Source organism: Macadamia integrifolia, chromosome 5 (assembly GCF_013358625.1).
Source record: "Macadamia integrifolia cultivar HAES 741 chromosome 5, SCU_Mint_v3, whole genome shotgun sequence".
NCBI classification, from domain to species: Eukaryota; Viridiplantae; Streptophyta; class Magnoliopsida; order Proteales; family Proteaceae; genus Macadamia; species Macadamia integrifolia.
In genome coordinates, this window is record NC_056561.1 from 19,771,334 (window position 1) to 19,788,316 (window position 16,983).

Below are 16,983 nucleotides of genomic sequence, written 5' to 3' on the forward strand. Positions count from 1 at the left end.
TCTGATTTTAGGTTTTCGCAGTTAGGCTCAGCTGGACTTGCCAATATCTGCCTACATAATCACAATCTCATCTGCACCAATGTGAATATGAGGCTCATGACAAAAAGCTAAGATTTTCTTGGGTAAGAAATTAATTAACTCTTCATCTCCTATCGTATGAAAAACAAACATTCTCTAAAGTTGTGTTTGGTTGGAAAAAATAAAAGAAAAAAGAGAAAAAGGAATTCCTGTTAAGGATTTCATAAAGTGATATTTTAGGGATATGGGTCCAATGACAAATAAAGGAGATATAAAATATGATGTTTCGTAAATAATCAAAATATGATGAAGTAAATGGACAGATGCATCTAGAGTATTGTGCATTGATGCATTCTATTAATATTTTAAGAAAATATTTTTATCGGATAATCATACGATTGGCTATGATATATGGTGCGAAATGTTTGTAATTAAAAAATAGATAAATTCAGTTTAACAAAGACAACAATGTTGAGATGGCTTTATGACAAAACTAATAAGGATAAAATAAGAAATTGTTATATTGTAATTGATCTAGGAATAACTCTGATACATGATAAACTATGAGAAAATGGTTCAATGTGGCATTGCATGACCATAATTAATGAAAACCTTTTGGGGGAGAGTTATGATTGTGTGGGTTGATTAAAAAAGATGAAAAAGAATGTTACACTCAATCAGATACAAGTGGGTGCAAAAACTATCATATATAATCCGTATAAAATTACAAAACTTCATCCTTGTTGATGCCCTTGTGAATTAAACACTGTCATTAGCCCTGCATTAGTGCAGAACTACATCACCAAATAGCAATCTCTGGCAAAAAATATATGTTTCTTATCCCAATTGGATTTTTCGCTCTTCGTTTTCCCGCTTTAGGCTATGTTTTGTAGCCAAGAAAATAAAAGAAAATAAAAGAAAAGGAAAAAAAAAAGGCCAAAAAGGGAGCCCCACCGTGAATTTGCTAATCCTCGTTTTTACCGTAAGATCGGATGCCAGACGACCTTAGGCGGTTGGGCACTTGGGCCACAGCCAAGTTCTGCCTCTATATAGCACTCATCTCTCTCTCTCTCGGTGCAGAAACAATGGCGGAAAAGGGGGCCAAAACCAGTACCTGACGTCTCCACTTCCGTTCATTTGTTTCACTCCCTCTTCTCTCCCAGTGCTGTTCTTTCCGTGTTCATCGTTCCAAACTTAGCCTAAAGCACCAATGCCTTCAAATTCTCTATTTCAATCCATTAATGGCGTTCCTTTACTTCCTCTACCTTCCCGACTGAAACTCTTATCTCTTCCATCCTCTTGTTACCCTCCAAAGCCCAATTTATTAAGGAGTCAACGTCGCATTGTTCGATTACGAGTAGAAGCTTCAAACAAACCTAAAAATGTCTTCCAAATGACCAAGAATCTTGGGAGGTTTAGCTCTGTAGATTACATTGGCGCATCAGAACCTAAAGTGGAAGATAAGTCCGAGAAGAAGACCTTAGTTGAATCTATTCGAAAGCTAATCGTGGTTTCTTTGTGTTGTATTGCTTTTGGTCTGTTACCTTTTCATACTATTCAAGTTTCACCAGTAGCTGCTGCTGCTGCTGCTGCTGCTCCCGTGGTTGGTGTAGCTACAAAAGGGGAAACTAGAACGAAGAAAGAGAAAGAACACGAGTACTCGGATTATACTCGAAAGCTACTGGAGGTGGTTTCGAAACTTCTTCGGAGGATTGAAGATGTTAGGTCGTCTAAAGCTGACATGAAAGAAGTGAAGATTGCGTTGCGAGAGGTTAAATTGAGGAAGGAGGAGTTGCAGGATAGAATTTTGGAGGAACTGAATACTGAGCTAAGGGAAATGAGGAATGAGAAGACACGTTTGGTTGATCGTTCGGATAAGATTCTTGATTCTGTTACGAAGACTAGAAGGGAACTTGATAAATTGACAAGCACGGTTAGTAATGGAGAGGAGGAGAAGGAGCAGATGGAGAAACTTGAAATGGATATGAGTGCTGCTGAGAAGGAATATAATGGGATATGGGAGAAGGTGGGCGAGATTGAAGATAGGATTTTAAGGAGGGAGACAATGGCCTTTAGTATTGGTATCAGAGAACTTTCTTTTATTGAGAGGGAAAGTGAGAATCTAGTGAAGAATTTTGGGCATGAATTGAAGCATCGGAGGGTTCAAAGGTATCTCTGATCCTCTAATGTCTACATTGAAAATTAGAGTGGCATGTGGATAATCAATTCATTTACTTGCCTTCTAACTTTAAGGTTAAGATTTTTTTTTTTCCCTCTTATTTTCTTTGTAGAAGGTTAAGTACTTGATCTGGGAACCTTTAAGAGTCTCCTGAAGATTCAAAGATAAGAACTTACACTTTGAGGATAGATAACAAGAGATTATTGATCAACAGAATACAATGTAGGATACAACACCAACACACAGAAAACAATACACAAGGAAAATTTGTATTATGTCTCTTTAAAGGTGTAAAATTCCTATGTTTGAGTTTTAACTTTAAGTTAACGAGTTATATAATCTCTCTAGAGAAAACATATACTGTGACATTGGTCAATGTACATGAAGCTCTGCATTCACATTCTTTGGGTTGTGTTTCTATCTAAGCATGGACTTATGTGATTTTCTTCATATGAATTTTGAACCTGTTTCTTCTCTGAGTAAAGTCGCTGAAGTTACACTTTCTTCATATGAATTATGAACCTACTTCTTCTCCGAGTAAAGTAGCTGAAATTCACTTCCTCATGGTTAATGTGGTTGCAGTCTGCCAGATAGTTCTTCGACCACTCTCTCCAGATCTGATATACAGAGAGAACTAGAAAGTGCACAAAGAGAGTACTGGGAACAAATGATCCTGCCAAGTGTTCTAGAAGTTGAATGTTCTTCTCCTTCCTTGGATAGAAGTACTAAAAACTTTGTTCTACATGTCGGAGAAGCTATTAAAGAGTCAGGGAAGCTGCAGAGGGATCTTGAAACCCGTATAAGGGAAAACATGAAGAAGTTTGGAGATGAAAAACGTTTTATTTTAGACACGCCAGCAGACGAGGTTGTGAAGGGTTTCCCTGAACTTGAGTTGAAATGGATGTTTGGAGATAAGGAGGTTGTTGTTCCCAAGGCTGTCAGCCTTCACTTGTATCATGGATGGAAGAAGTGGCGAGAAGAAGCCAAGGCAGAACTGAAAAAGAATTTGCTTGTAAATGATGACATTGGTAAACAGTATGTGGCTCAAAGACAGGTAGTTTTCTGTGTCTTAGGATATATGCTTCTATTTTTATGAACTTCCCTGTAACCATTTTTATTGTCTATTACTTCTTTTGTGTCATGATTGTCCTTTACTTGTTCATTTTTTTTTTAAACCTGAAAATGGATTAATAGGTGTGATGTACTAACTGAACTAACCTTTATGACTGAACATCCCTGTAACTGTAACATTGTCTCATCCTTCTTTCAGGTTTTGATTATCCTTTACTGGAAACCGGAGTAATAGATGCAATGCAGTACCATTTCCAGTATTGAATCCATTTATTTGGTTTAGGGATGACAATCCCGTTGTTAGATGGATCTGAGTTGGCTTATTTAATCACAAGGTTGATAGGACAAACCTGTCACGGTCGTTGTGCTTTTTGATATCTGACTTTTTTTTGTTAGTAGGCCAATCAGAATACTGAAGTTTCTTTTACATTGTACATTGTGATTTAAGGTTTTTGTTCTAACTTTTTGCCATGATGCACCCATCTTTCTATATTCTCTTAATGCATTGAATAATATGTAGTGATACTATATGATATTTCTTAATTTTTCCTAGAGGTCTGTGGCTAGGATTTTTTCAATGCAAGTAGGTTCTCTTCCTTCGAATCACATGGGCCTTCCTAAGGATGCCTCTTCCAAAAAGAAATCTGTTTGGAGCATGGTCATGGAAATGATGGAGAAGAAACTATTGCTTCCCAAGGCAGAAAGATCAGTTTAATGCTTGTGTTTATTCCAACCTATACCTTTCTCTGTTCCTATTTGGTTTAGTAGTGAAAGTGGAGCAATTAGCAAATCCAGAAGACATTGGGAGACAAATCGAGAAATGACTCTGGGTATATCTTGTAAGGATCAAGTTTGTAAGCCAAGGATAGGGAGGTATGCGTTTGAAAAATGTTATTTTGATGAATCAATGTCTTTATTAGAATAGGTTTGGTTATTTAGGTCAAGGATCAATAACTTTTGGGGAGAAGTAACTAGAGCCAAGTATGGGGTGGCAAATTATTGGGAGAGTGATGCAGGACAGGTTGGGGAAACCTAGAACAAGTCTTCATTTGCTGTCTGGCTGCCTCCTTGCTGTTAATTGATGAATCTCTATCATGTTTAAGACTATGATTTAAGACAAAACTGGGAAAACTGGTAGGAAAGGAATAGGGTAGAGGGAAAGGGAGAGGGTGGTAGCCTATAAGAGAAGAATTAGGGAAGAGAAAGTGGGCTTGGCTTCACACCAACTTGGATTCACTCCAAGGTTTTGTATGGAATCACTCATGCTGTAGAGAATAGAGAGAGGAGTAGGGGAAAGTAGAATAAGAGGAAGAGGGAGTTGGGAGAACATAAATCAAGAAAGAAGAAGAAGAAGAAGAGAAATTGAGAGGGAGAGTGAGACTCACATTGCAAGAGGGGAGCACTTCCTGTTTTCCTTCACTAATTCTTCATTCATTGTCTCCCATCATGAGTACAAAGGGCCTTGTAGATATTTGAGAACCAGAATCAAAGAAGTAACAGCCTCTCGACATTCTCGGGGTAAGGTTGTATAGTTCTCGCCCCCCCGAACCTCGCACATGTGGGAGCCTCGTGCACCGGGTACGCCCTTTTTTATTTTTTAGCCAAAGAAGAAGAAAGGAGAATAGAGATGATGGAGACTTAGAACAAAAAATTGTTTATTTGCATCAACCTTTTGAGGGGCTCATTCAAGACTTACTCGAACAACTAGTTGCTCATTCAGACCGTTGAGATCTATTGTGGCTTGTGCCTTTATTTATACACTTGTAAATACAATCATAATCTGACTATCTGAGTAGGAAAATAACTCCTTCTAACTCCTACTTACAATCAAAGACATAAAGCAACCTAGTCTAACTTGGAAAGGTTGGGACAAACCTCCAACTCATGACTTATATCTCAACTCTCCCCTCAAGCTGGAGTATACATATATTAAAAGAAAGCTCCAGCTTGGACCAGCAAGAATAGAAAATCAAATGTAACACCAGTCTTGAATTGTAGTTGTAGACTCTAGTGAGCACAAAGGGAACTCCAATCAATCATCATAAAACCAACAGCAATATCAACTCAAGCACATCAACATCAGCAGCATCAGTGGATATAAAAATGTCGTGTCAAACCTTTAGCAACGAACAAAATAGACGGTTGATAACATCAACTGCAATCCAAAATACCATAGTAGCAAATAGGTAAAGATGATAGATCTTCTATAACTGTGGAACTTAATTTCCAATAGGGGAAGGCTGCGTACATCTGCTCCTCCCAGACCCTGCAGTAGTGGGAGCCTTGTGCACTGGGTTGCTCTACTTGTGTGTTTCTGTATGTTCCTTGGGGCTTGTACTAAGTTGCTTGGTTGTAAAGGATATGCCACTTGTCCTCTCTCTTATTGATGAGCTTCTTTAATTTGTCTTCAATTTTCCCATTTATCATCTGGTTACTAGTGCTTTATGGTCAGTATGTTGTTTGTTAGACTCTGCAAGTTTAATGTATACGGTGGATGAAAACTGATCCTTGAAATATAATTCATGTCTTTGGGGGACCATGTCTCATCTGATGATCATGTAAGTTCCTGACTTATTTTCTTTGGGCAGGAGCGTATCCTTCTGGATCGTGATAGAGTGCTTGCCAAAACATGGTACAATGAAGAAAGAAATCGGTGGGAAATGGATTCAATATCTGTTCCTTACGCTGTGTCCAAGAAACTTGTGGAGAATGTCCGCATTAGGCATGACTGGGCTGCAATGTATGTTACACTCAAGGGTGATGACAACGAATATTATGTTGATATTCAGGTTAAAAAAATGCTCCTTAAGATTCCTGTCACTTCCCTTCTTTAAACTCTGCCTGATAGAATTCTCACTTTTCCTTTTTGCAGGAATTTGAAATGCTATTCCAAGATTTTGGAGGGTTTGATGGGCTTTATCTCAAGATGTTAGCTTCGGGTGTTCCGACTGCAGTTCACGTGATGTGGATCCCTTTCTCTGAGTTGGATATCTATGAACAGTTTCTCTTGACAATGAGGTTATCTTATCATTGCCTGGTTGGATTATGGAAATCGGGACTTGTCTCATATGCAAGAGATTGGGCTTTAAAGAAGATCAGAGATCTTAATGATGACATAGCGATGATGATTGTTTTCCCTATTGTGGAGCTTATTATCCCTTATCCGGTAGGCAATGATAAAGCGAAGAACTTGTCACTATATGTTTTGTCACTGTTTCTGAAATTCAGAGTTTATTACTAATGTAAGAGAACCAGAAGGCATCTGATGCCTGTTTTGTTTTGTATTTTATTCCAGGTGAGAATGAATTTGGGGATGGCATGGCCGGAGGAAATAACTCAAACTGTTGGCTCAACATGGTACCTGAAGTGGCAGTCTGAGACAGAAATTAATTTCAAATCCAGGAAGACAGATGACATCCAATGGTTTCTCTGGTTTTTCATTGGAACTGTCATTTATGGATATGTGTTATTCAATATTATTTCCATTATAAAAAGGAAGATTCCAAGACTTCTTGGTTTTGGGCCTTTTCGTAAGGATCCAAACATGAAGAAGCTGCGAAGAGTGGTATCCTCCTTCTTATTCGTTTTTATTTATTTTATTTTTTTAAATTCAGTTCCTGTGATCAATAAACCAGCTGAAGTGATGCTCTTAGATTAGACTTCCATCCAAACAACGCTTCAGCAACAATAGACCGATCAATGGGCATTTTGCTTATGAGTGTCATGGGTTTTTCAGTTGCTGTTGTTAAGTATTAGGGTAGCTTTACACTAGATTTTCTGCTATTTTCCTTTGCAAATGATTGACATTATGGGCCTTTTTTGTCCCCCCCTTTTAAGAAATTTTCACCAGGCATGTGAAAGTGACTGAATGCAATTATTATTTTGTCTACTGTCCTGCAGAAAGGTTATTTCAAGTTTAAGTTGAAGAGAACGAAACGCAGAAGAAAGGAGGGAGTTGATCCAATAAGATCTGCATTTGATCAGATGAAGGTCAAATTTTCATATTCACATTACACTCTTTGTATCACTGAAATTTCCAATTAAACTTGTGCTATATATGATTGGGTATTTTGCAGAGGGTAAAGAATCCCCCAATACGATTGAAAGATTTTGCTAGTGTTGACTCCATGAGAGAGGAAATCAATGAAGTTGTCGCATTTCTGCAAAATCCCACTGCATTCCAGGAAATGGGTGCTCGTGCACCTCGGGTACGATCTTCTTAGCATAAAGTTCAGTTTTGGCATAGATCTCTTGAAAAGCTGCATTTTGTGTGATCAAATGACAGGCGGTTAATGTACTGAAAATTATATGCGATTCTGCCGTTTATCAGATTTGATGTTTATTGGATTACTTTATTATAACACGGAATGCTATCCAGCTTGTAGAATTGATGAAGACTGGATGCCATCTAACAATTGGCACTAGAATTATGTATAATTCACTTCTATTGCTCTTAGTGGCTATCCCTCAGATGATTAAGTGGCACATGGTTTGAATTACAATTGATACAGGATTTCTGCAATCAATTTCCTTGTGATATCTGACCTGAGAGATTGTTGGGAGTTTGTGTGGCTGTTGATGCTGTAGACTTCAGTATTTACCCTGGATTATCTCCACTAGATATTGCATACTCACATTCAAACAGTTTATTTCTCAAGATACCGATTTATTCTTTAGATTCGCATGGAAACTTTAATCCTTTTAAATCAATTTCAATATATCAGCTCCAATTCTCATTCTCAATGAATGTTGTGTCAATATTTTTTTTCTTCTTTTGATAAATAGTGTGGTGATGGTGCAGATATTTAGTTCCCCTTTTAATCCTCCTTGGTGTGACGTTTATTTTAGGTTTTATTACCGTAAGAACACATCATATATCCCACATGGTTTTTGAACCCGGGGTTGCATCACCATTTCTTCTATTTCTCCTGTTGGTACTATTGATGTCATTTACTGGTGATGAAATCTGGAAGCTTACACCAAAGTCGGTTGGGCTTGAGATCTTACCATGTTTTCATCACTCTGAGTCCTGTTTATTATATATATTCAGTGAAGTGATATAATGGTCCAAATCTGAAATCTCCCACTCAACCTCTCCACCCCCACTCACACCCCAAAAAAAAAAAAAAATAAAAAAATAAAAAAATAAATATATATATATATATATAAAGACGGAGAAACAAACAAGAAAGAAAAATAGATGTGCTGTGGTTCAACTTGTTGATTTATACCTAGATGTGTTCATATTACAGTTAAATTCAGTATTTTCTCAAAGTGCTGGTTCTTCAAACCTGTTACATCTATTACTCCGGAGATTGGGTCATCTGTATACTTATTACATTGAAATATTTCTCTAACGCTTTTTCTCTGGCATTACAACTAAGGGTTATAAATAAGTAATATTCTAATGATACCTTGTTTATGGTAAGGACTAAGAAGCAACATTTCAGTGGTTGAAACTCAAATGAAGAGCCAAGTCACATCTGAATCCTCTTCAATTATTTTAGTAGAAGCTGTTTAATTATAAAACATTGTTGGGAAGAAGCTCAATGGTCACGTTGTAGTTGTTATGCCTTTCAAATTTCATTAACATGTTTGTTATGGACATAACTTAAGCTGCAAATGAATTCTAATTGGTTTGTTGGCTCATCCAAGGGGCTTGGATGGATATGAATTATGCTATAACTAGTTCATATTTAACTTTGCAGGGAGTTCTCATTGTAGGTGAAAGGGGAACTGGGAAGACATCCCTAGCACTGGCCATAGCTGCAGAAGCGAGGGTTCCTGTTGTTGAAATTAAAGCCCAACAGTTGGAGCCTGAACTATGGGTTGGCCAAAGTGCATCGAATGTTAGGGAACTGTTTGAAACAGCAAGGGATTTGGTTGGTCTCAATAAAACTCTTATTTATTTTCTGTTTTGCTTTATTTGGGAGCTTTTAACTGTCCCTATACATAGTGACATTGATATTTACCACTTAATGAGCTGCCACAAGGCGGTACATAACCTATCTCACTGGTGAAGTTTCAGCACAAAATGGGTAAGGGATGTGGCTCAAAGTTTAATCCAATGTTTAAACAGTTTACGAACTTGCCAAAAAGAAAAATGAGTATAAAGTACAAATGGCGTCTTTGTAATTATATCCACTTCTTTTGAGATGGGTGTGGATTCCTCTATCACATGGACCATGGTTCGAAAACTCGGCGATATCTCACTGAATTCTCAGATATTTCAGTGTTATTGTTTTACCAAAGCGAAATGGTGGCATACGAAACACAAAAGTACATACTTTCGGTCATTTTGTTTTGGAAATTTCACTCATTTTGGCCCAATCTTCAAAATTTTGGCCATCTCGGTCATTTTAATTTCAGCCACTTCAGCCATTAGCCCCCCAAAATGGTTAAGCAAAACACATGGAAAAAAGTATACTATTTCAGATATATTTCGGTGGTTTTGAAACCACCAAAACACCAAAACAAAATGAGTTCTTGAACCTTGACATGTACCCATCCATGTCTCACCATGGCACATGTCATGAAGTGCTAAGCACCCTATTCGTTTAGTTAACTGTAATTGAGTTGAGCACGAATTCCCAACTACCCAAAATAATTGGGGAGTTAGTTGTGGTGGGTGGTGAATAAAGTGTTTTTATAAATTTCTAATGATGTCCACCATAGGCAATGCACAAATTTATCAGATATTTCTGCAATGTGATTTTGTGGTGCAGGCACCTGTCATAATCTTTGTTGAGGATTTTGACCTCTTTGCTGGTGTTCGTGGAAAGTATGTCCATACTCAAAAGCAGGACCATGAAGCATTTATTAATCAACTTCTTGTTGAACTTGATGGGTAAAATGCGGAACCTTTTCTGTTCTTGATCTTTTTATTAGTACTAGTCTAACCTCCCTCTTCTTGTTCATTGAATTATCAATCTTCTAATAGATGTCATGATATGTCATCAAGTAAAGGCTGTCCTTTAAGTATTAGCAGGGAGATGTTAATATATTTCCCTCAACACAATGTCTTGCTATCATCCACGTAGCAAGGTCAAAAACAAGTTTGACATGGCAAGCCTAGAACTTCTAGACTAGTGTTGTTCAGGAGGCACCTAGGCAATCAGGCAGTCCAGGGAAAGGCTAGGTGACACTTGCCTAGGCCTTTAGGTATGCACAATTGCACATTAGCTATCAGATATCGGTTGAAATGTCTGTATATGGCAAGTATTGCTTTTTTTTTTTTTGGGTTCAATGTGTATAGCAGTAACTAAAAAACCACATATTTGTAATGTTTAGTCCTACCCTGTCATGTACATTTTAAAGTGGAGAAGAAAAAAATTCACACACACACACACACACAGATCCTTTGCCCAATTTTTAGTTTCAGGGATGACGAGTCTATGTGAGGAATGGACATATTACTCTTTTTTTTGTCCTACATCATTCCTCTCGTTCTCTCTTCCTCCAGTAATGATTCTCCCCACCCCCTTAAGTTCTCGTATCCACTCCTAAGTCTCTCCTCCCCCTCTTATCACCTTTCTTTACCTTCCTCTTGATACCTCATTTTACCATCTTCTGTCACCTCTCAAACTCTCTCCCTCATTTCCACTATTTTCTGTTAAAACTATTCATCACCAATCATGAACCAATCCCTCCTCAAACCTAGTCAACATGAATAACACTGGTGCACAATAAACCCCAATCATCATGAATCATGGTCCTATATCTCGTATACCCCAAAATGATCACATGTTTCAGTACTTCTTGATGTAGGACAGAAAATCACTAGGTTAACAAGAATCAATTGATCAGATTCAAATTCAAGAAAGGGAGTCAGGCATTTTGTCCGGCCCATTGATGTTTATTAGGGGAGGCACATTGGATTGCACAAAACTAAACATGAAACATGTCTTGGTGAAGAGAAAACATGAACACCTAAGTGACAATCTGGCAAACGGGACACATTTGTAATGCATGACCTAATGGTCATGATGGTTTCGGGAATACTAATGATTTGTCAAGTTATTGAAGAGTAGACACATTCACAACAAGCTCAAGAACACTGAAGAAGCAATCAAGCATCAAGCGATGCTGAACTGGATGTATCAAGCAAGTGTCATTTAAGAGCAATTGAAGAAGCTGGCTATCACAACATACAAGCTTCACCAAGCCATGGTTATTCAAGAGATGGTTGAATGTCAATGACTTGGAAGAAGCAATGCCTATCAGTGGAATGATGTGATCAGGACCAAGCTTCAAGTGATAATAGGATTAGGCTTTTACTTGTATTATCTTTTGTAATCCTATGTATCACTCTAGTTACCTAGATGCCCTTTAATATGTATAATAAGTTATCCAAAAGAAAAGGTAGTCAACTAATCTCCTAAGAGATAAGTTGAAAGTTATGTTTGAGACTTAACAAAAAGGGTAGTTGACTGGCTTCAAGAAATGGATGACGGGTGGAAGACTGACTTGACTAGCCATTGCAGACTTTTAAGACTTAGTGCCGTAGGGGATACTTTTGGAATAACTTATGTTCCTTAGGGACTTACATGTATGTCACATAAGTTAAGGGTGTACATGTAAATATTCAGCTTTATTATTGATATGCAGTCAATGATCCAAGAGGAGATATTACCAAAAGAGGAGTTCCAGAACTTAAGCTTTCTGGAAAAGGGAGTACGGGGGAAGAAATGGCTTGGACATGTTTACTCTAGGCTTCCTTGACAATGGGGAGGAAATCTTGATGGTGGGTCCACACGTCAAAAAATTTGAAGGGCTTAGGGCCAAAGGAGATGTAGGGCTAAATAAGAAGAGAAATGAGGTTGTGGTCGGAAATATCCAGGAACCGAAGGTGGCATGGGAGGAAGGGAAGGAGGAAAGCCAAGCTTCATTGACCAAGACCCTTATCAAGCTTGTGAGCGTTCCTATTGGTACCGCTTCTCCTATTATGCTAGGAGAGATTGGCCCTAGACCATCTGAGGTCTTGCATGCTAATAATCTAAAGGTAGTTGTTGAAGGCCTTAAACTATGGTCGAATCAATGAGGGAACCACCCTGCTTTACATGAGAAGCTTTGACAACACTAAAATCACCTCCTAGACCCCCAAGGAAGAGGGCCGATCAAAGGGCCAATGAGACGAAGGTCGTCCCATAGCTGAATTCTGTCAGAGGCCCAATTATTGGCGCAGATCATCATGATAGCAAAGAGAAAGGAGCTGGAGTGGTTAGAGGTATTGAGGTTGATGCACTAGGAAGAGGAGGTGTCTTTAACATGAAGTTTGGATGGGTTTCAGAGGACTTAGATGTGGTCCATTGGAGAACGAATAGTTAGAAATGAGGGACCAAGAGGGGGCGATGGGGAGGAGGCAATTTGGGAGGCGCTTTGGCTTCAGGGACTCGAGTTTTGAGAACACAACAATGATTAAAGTGAGAGGACTTGAGGAAAGAGCAGAACTCACCTTGTTTGTCCATCGAGTTCAAGCTGCAGATTGATTTCTAGAGGTGGAATCTTCTAGTTCTTCCTATTTGACCTGAAGCCGATCGATCTAGCCATGAGCAGGTTGAAGAGAGCTCTAACAGGCCTTGGAGGTCCGAACCCATGTATGTGTCAAAATACGGGGATGACTTGTGGCTTGGGGTGTCCACATGGACCAAAAGATTATTTTGAGGCTGTAGAGGAGAGAACTGAGAGCTCTATGGAGTGTAAGAGTCCTTGGCCTAGCAGGAGGATTTCTTTTTGGGCTGCCTATGGTATTCTTGGATGGTAGGAGATCTATTGCAAGAGTTGACCTATTGTGTGACAATCTTGGGTAGAGGAGAGGCCTAAAGGAGCAATTGAGGGCCAAGAGAGGCCCCTAGCTTCATTTGAGAAGACTGGCCTGCGGTTGGAAGATTAGTTTCCGAGAAGGAGAGCGCTGGAGAAGGTGGAACTTCAATAGACAGAAGAGGGGCTTCCAGGCAAGAGGAACTATTGCTGATGTGGGATGAAGATGCAGGATGAAGACTAACAATACGAGGGGAAGCCTTGTGCGAGTGCTGAAGAGAGAGCAGGTGCTGATGTTGATGAAGGGACTCAGGGAGAGAAGGCAACATAGTGGGAGGGGGATCGGCGATGAGACAAGTGGAGCTTGAATGAGGGGAAGCCTCTTGCTACTGCTGGAAAGCTAGCTGAATTTGTTGCGAACAAGTAGTGTGAGTGGTGTCACGAGGGGAAGCCTCGTGTGAGTGCTAAAGAGAACATGTGCTGATGTTTGATGAGGGGCCTCAAGGAGAGGAGGCGACATAGTGGGATGGGGACCGATGGCGAGCCAAGTGGATCTTGAATGAGGGGAAGCCTCTTACGCGTGCTGGAGGAGAGACGAAGTGAGGAGCATGCTGACGATCAACGAGGCTGAGGAGTGATGCTTGTGGATAGGAGAACCGGTGCATGGTGGCGTCGATGTGCTGTAGAGGCCGACATAGAGGGAGGAAGAGCCATCCTAGCGGGTGGAGGAGCCTCTGATGGAGCAGTAGGAGGGGTAGGGGATATCATGTTTGAAATAACCTAGAAGTGGTGATGGGCCATGGTGGATATAGGGGTTGGATCCAGGTCGGGGCAAGGAGAGGGGTTCGTTTGGATTTGGAATGTCAAGGGGTGCTGGGTGCACCCCTAGTGGGTGGGTTGGGAATGGGAGGGTGAGGGCCCAAGAGAAGGGCTGGATAGTGGGCCGAAAGGGGGGGGGGATGGTTTCGGTGAAGTTGGGCCAAGGGAAGGGGTGAGAAGAAGAGGAGTATGCCTAGCATCTTATTGAATCAAAGATAGCACTTCAGTCAATTATTGGGAATTCAATCCACAGATTGCTCTACCTCCGTATCACAAAATGTACACTACATCCTTCTAAAAAACAACACAGAATTGCATTGAGCCAGCCCCACCTCAACATCTTATTGAGGGCTTCTCTTGTAAGCGCCGCCTCATGGTCCCAACTCCCAACAAGATCTAATGCTCTACCAGGCCAACAAGGACCTTATAGGCATTGAAATGCCCTACCAGGTATTCCCAAGGAAAACTTTTAGCTCTTTCACTACTATGTCTAGTACATTGATGACAACATTAGAGACAAGAGTCCATCAATGATGTCCTAAAAAACCTGGAGGGAAGGAACAATAACTTTGCATGTTTGACCAGGGGGGAGGGGAGACTTCTTAATTGCAACCTGTAACCAGCTATGTGCTACGAGAAACACCATTAACTACTAACAAGGTTCAACATATTGGGTTTTGACCCTGGTTGAGACCAAAATTTTGAGGAAACCAGGGAAATTTGCTTGGAATGGTGGAGACCTTGGTTTCAACCCCCAAACTGGATTTTTTTGGTCTGATTTTTTGTGTACGTCCTACTTTTGACACTTCTAACATATTCAAAGAATTAATTTCATGAAAAATACACCTAAAGTGATACTTGGGGTGTTTGACCCAAGTTTGTTAGTGTACGTTGACTGAAGCTGTACTATTACTACATATATAAGTTACTAACTAAAAATGGAAAATACATAATTAAAACAAACAAAACATAATGTAGATGATGCAAAACAAATGATAAAAATTGAAATCATTCTATTATATTTACAAGTACATTGTACCTAAAAGAAAATATTTGGGGAAAATGAGGTTTATCTTTTTGCTCCAAGAACCTTTCCTTTGGTAGATGTACATTGGTTGTGTAAGATTCAAGTGTAGAATGAAAGATTTATGGAGAAATTTCATTTTCTTGGCTGATTTCCTATGTTTCCCACCTCTTACACTCAAAATAGGGGGGCGGGGGCGGGGGAGAAGTCAGTATTTACAAAATGTGCTTCTTTAGCCCTTTTTATAAGGGCTGGTTAGACGAAAATGGTCGAACCCATGGAAATGGTCGAAATGGGTCGAAATTGTGGACTTTTATAAGTGCCAATGCATTTCGTCTCGGTCTCCCTTGATACGGTCGAAATGTTGAACCATGACTACTAGTGCATAGGCATACGACCAGTGAACACCAATTGATGCCGTATTCAACCACCTGTAAAACATATACCCTTAATATGCAATTCTTGAGATGTATGTATGGAGTGCTGGTAGGATGAGATAATTGGAGTTGTGGGTGTCTATGCATCTGTGTAATTGAAGCATGGCAGAGAGATGGCTTTGCTCTGGTGGGAGTTGATACTATAAAGAAAACGAAGCCGCAGAAAATGGTTGTAGATACTCTTTGGTCAAGCTTTCACTTGAGGGTCAAAGTCCAGTGCTGTGACTTTAATGCCTTCAGAGTTTCTCACCTGCAGCCTTCACTTTTTCACTGCTTTATTTTGTTTATGTAATCCATCTTGAAGACCAAAAATTTTCAATAAAGAGTCTTATAGTTGTCGTAAGTTATTTAAGTTTTAATGGAAAAAGTAATGGCCAATTTCATAGTTGTCACGACATTTAGGCGACCAAGGCATTGGAGGGGGCCTGGACGCAAGGTGACAACAACAAGGCAACCAAGGCGCCTCACCTAGGTGACCCTAGATGCCTAGGTGCTTAGAAGCCAAGGCCCCCGCCTAGATGAGACCTTGACAACTATGGTCAACTTTTTATTTATTTCATATCCATATCCATGTGATAAGATGTTTCCAAGCTGCTAGTGTTACCCTATGACCACTATTCCTTCTGCTTTTGAAATGTGAATCTAGACCCTCTTCATACAACTTGAGCATTTGACAGATTTAACAGATGGGATGCAGCCACAATTTAATGTTTTATTTTTACTAGCTTGACCACCACATCTGCTTGTAAAATTGTAAGAACTCTTTTGATGGCTTGGATCTTCTTTTTAAGGTGTATGCTAATGGGTACCCTACAGTAGTCATCCTTCAGGGAAGATTTTGATTCTATCCTGTGAAATGATGAGTGTAGTTGTCTTTAAATTCATATGAAAAAACCCGTGTCTGCTTTAAAAGAAAAAAGGTGCACAATTCTTGTCATACAGGTTTGAGAAACAAGATGGGGTTGTTTTAATGGCTACTACTAGAAATCTCAAGCAAATTGATCAGGCCCTGCAACGACCTGGTCGAATGGATAGAATATTTCATCTTCAACGTCCAACTCAAATGGAGAGAGAGATGATCTTACGTATTGCAGCAAAGGATACTATGGATAATGAACTAATTGATTATGTAAATTGGACAAAGGTAATTACCACACAGTACTTCTCTATATTTATTATTTGTGAAACCCTTTCATCAGTTTCATGTTTGTTCTCTATGAGTATAAAATGTTACGGAAATTATCATCTTATTTTGTTGAAAAATAATTTTTATTTATTTATTTATTTATTTATTTTATCATTTCTTTTCTTATTTTAAGAAAGAATATTCAGGATTTGGAAACTAGTAACCCCAAAATCAAGAGCCAGTTATAGCCTTATAGGTTGATAGGATGCACAACGTTTGACCTTCGGCTTTGCTCTAGAAGATGGAGGATAAACTTCTTCCTCTGCAAGATGGAACTACAAAATCATTTACGATTTGTAAACAATTAGAAAATGATCTTCTTACTTCTTAGAGGGGAAATGGAAAAAGAAGAGTGATAATGTACAAAAAGCTTTCCTAAATGGGAGACTTCCCAGGACAGAATGAGATAACCAGGTGGAAACAAAGTTTTGAGTCTTGGGATCATATCCAGCTGACAATGGCCAATAACACTTTTTTTTTTTTGGGGGGG

The 16,983-nt window shown here is 39.3% G+C and overlaps 1 protein-coding gene across 3 annotated transcripts in view; it reads left to right on the top strand.

Moving 5' to 3' along the window:
* The first annotated feature begins 1,021 nt into the window (after positions 1-1,021).
* LOC122079792 (probable inactive ATP-dependent zinc metalloprotease FTSHI 5, chloroplastic) overlaps positions 1,022-16,983 on the top strand; it is a 60,878-nt gene continuing 44,916 nt past the window's right edge. Inside the window, exons 1-10 of one of the 3 annotated variants that reach the window (XR_006140532.1) lie at positions 1,022-2,187; positions 2,780-3,251; positions 5,857-6,057; positions 6,141-6,434; positions 6,564-6,833; positions 7,169-7,258; positions 7,345-7,476; positions 8,977-9,150; positions 9,994-10,115; positions 16,250-16,451. Coding sequence is in view for 2 of the 3 variants with exons in the window: in XM_042646515.1 (XP_042502449.1) it covers positions 1,229-2,187; positions 2,780-3,251; positions 5,857-6,057; positions 6,141-6,434; positions 6,564-6,833; positions 7,169-7,258; positions 7,345-7,476; positions 8,977-9,150; positions 9,994-10,115; positions 16,250-16,451 (2,916 nt within the window). In the remaining variant the exon portion in view is untranslated. The remainder of the gene's footprint in view (positions 2,188-2,779; positions 3,252-5,856; positions 6,058-6,140; positions 6,435-6,563; positions 6,834-7,168; positions 7,259-7,344; positions 7,477-8,976; positions 9,151-9,993; positions 10,116-16,249; positions 16,452-16,983) is intronic. The other 2 variants (XM_042646515.1, XM_042646514.1) reach the window with 2 other exon arrangements.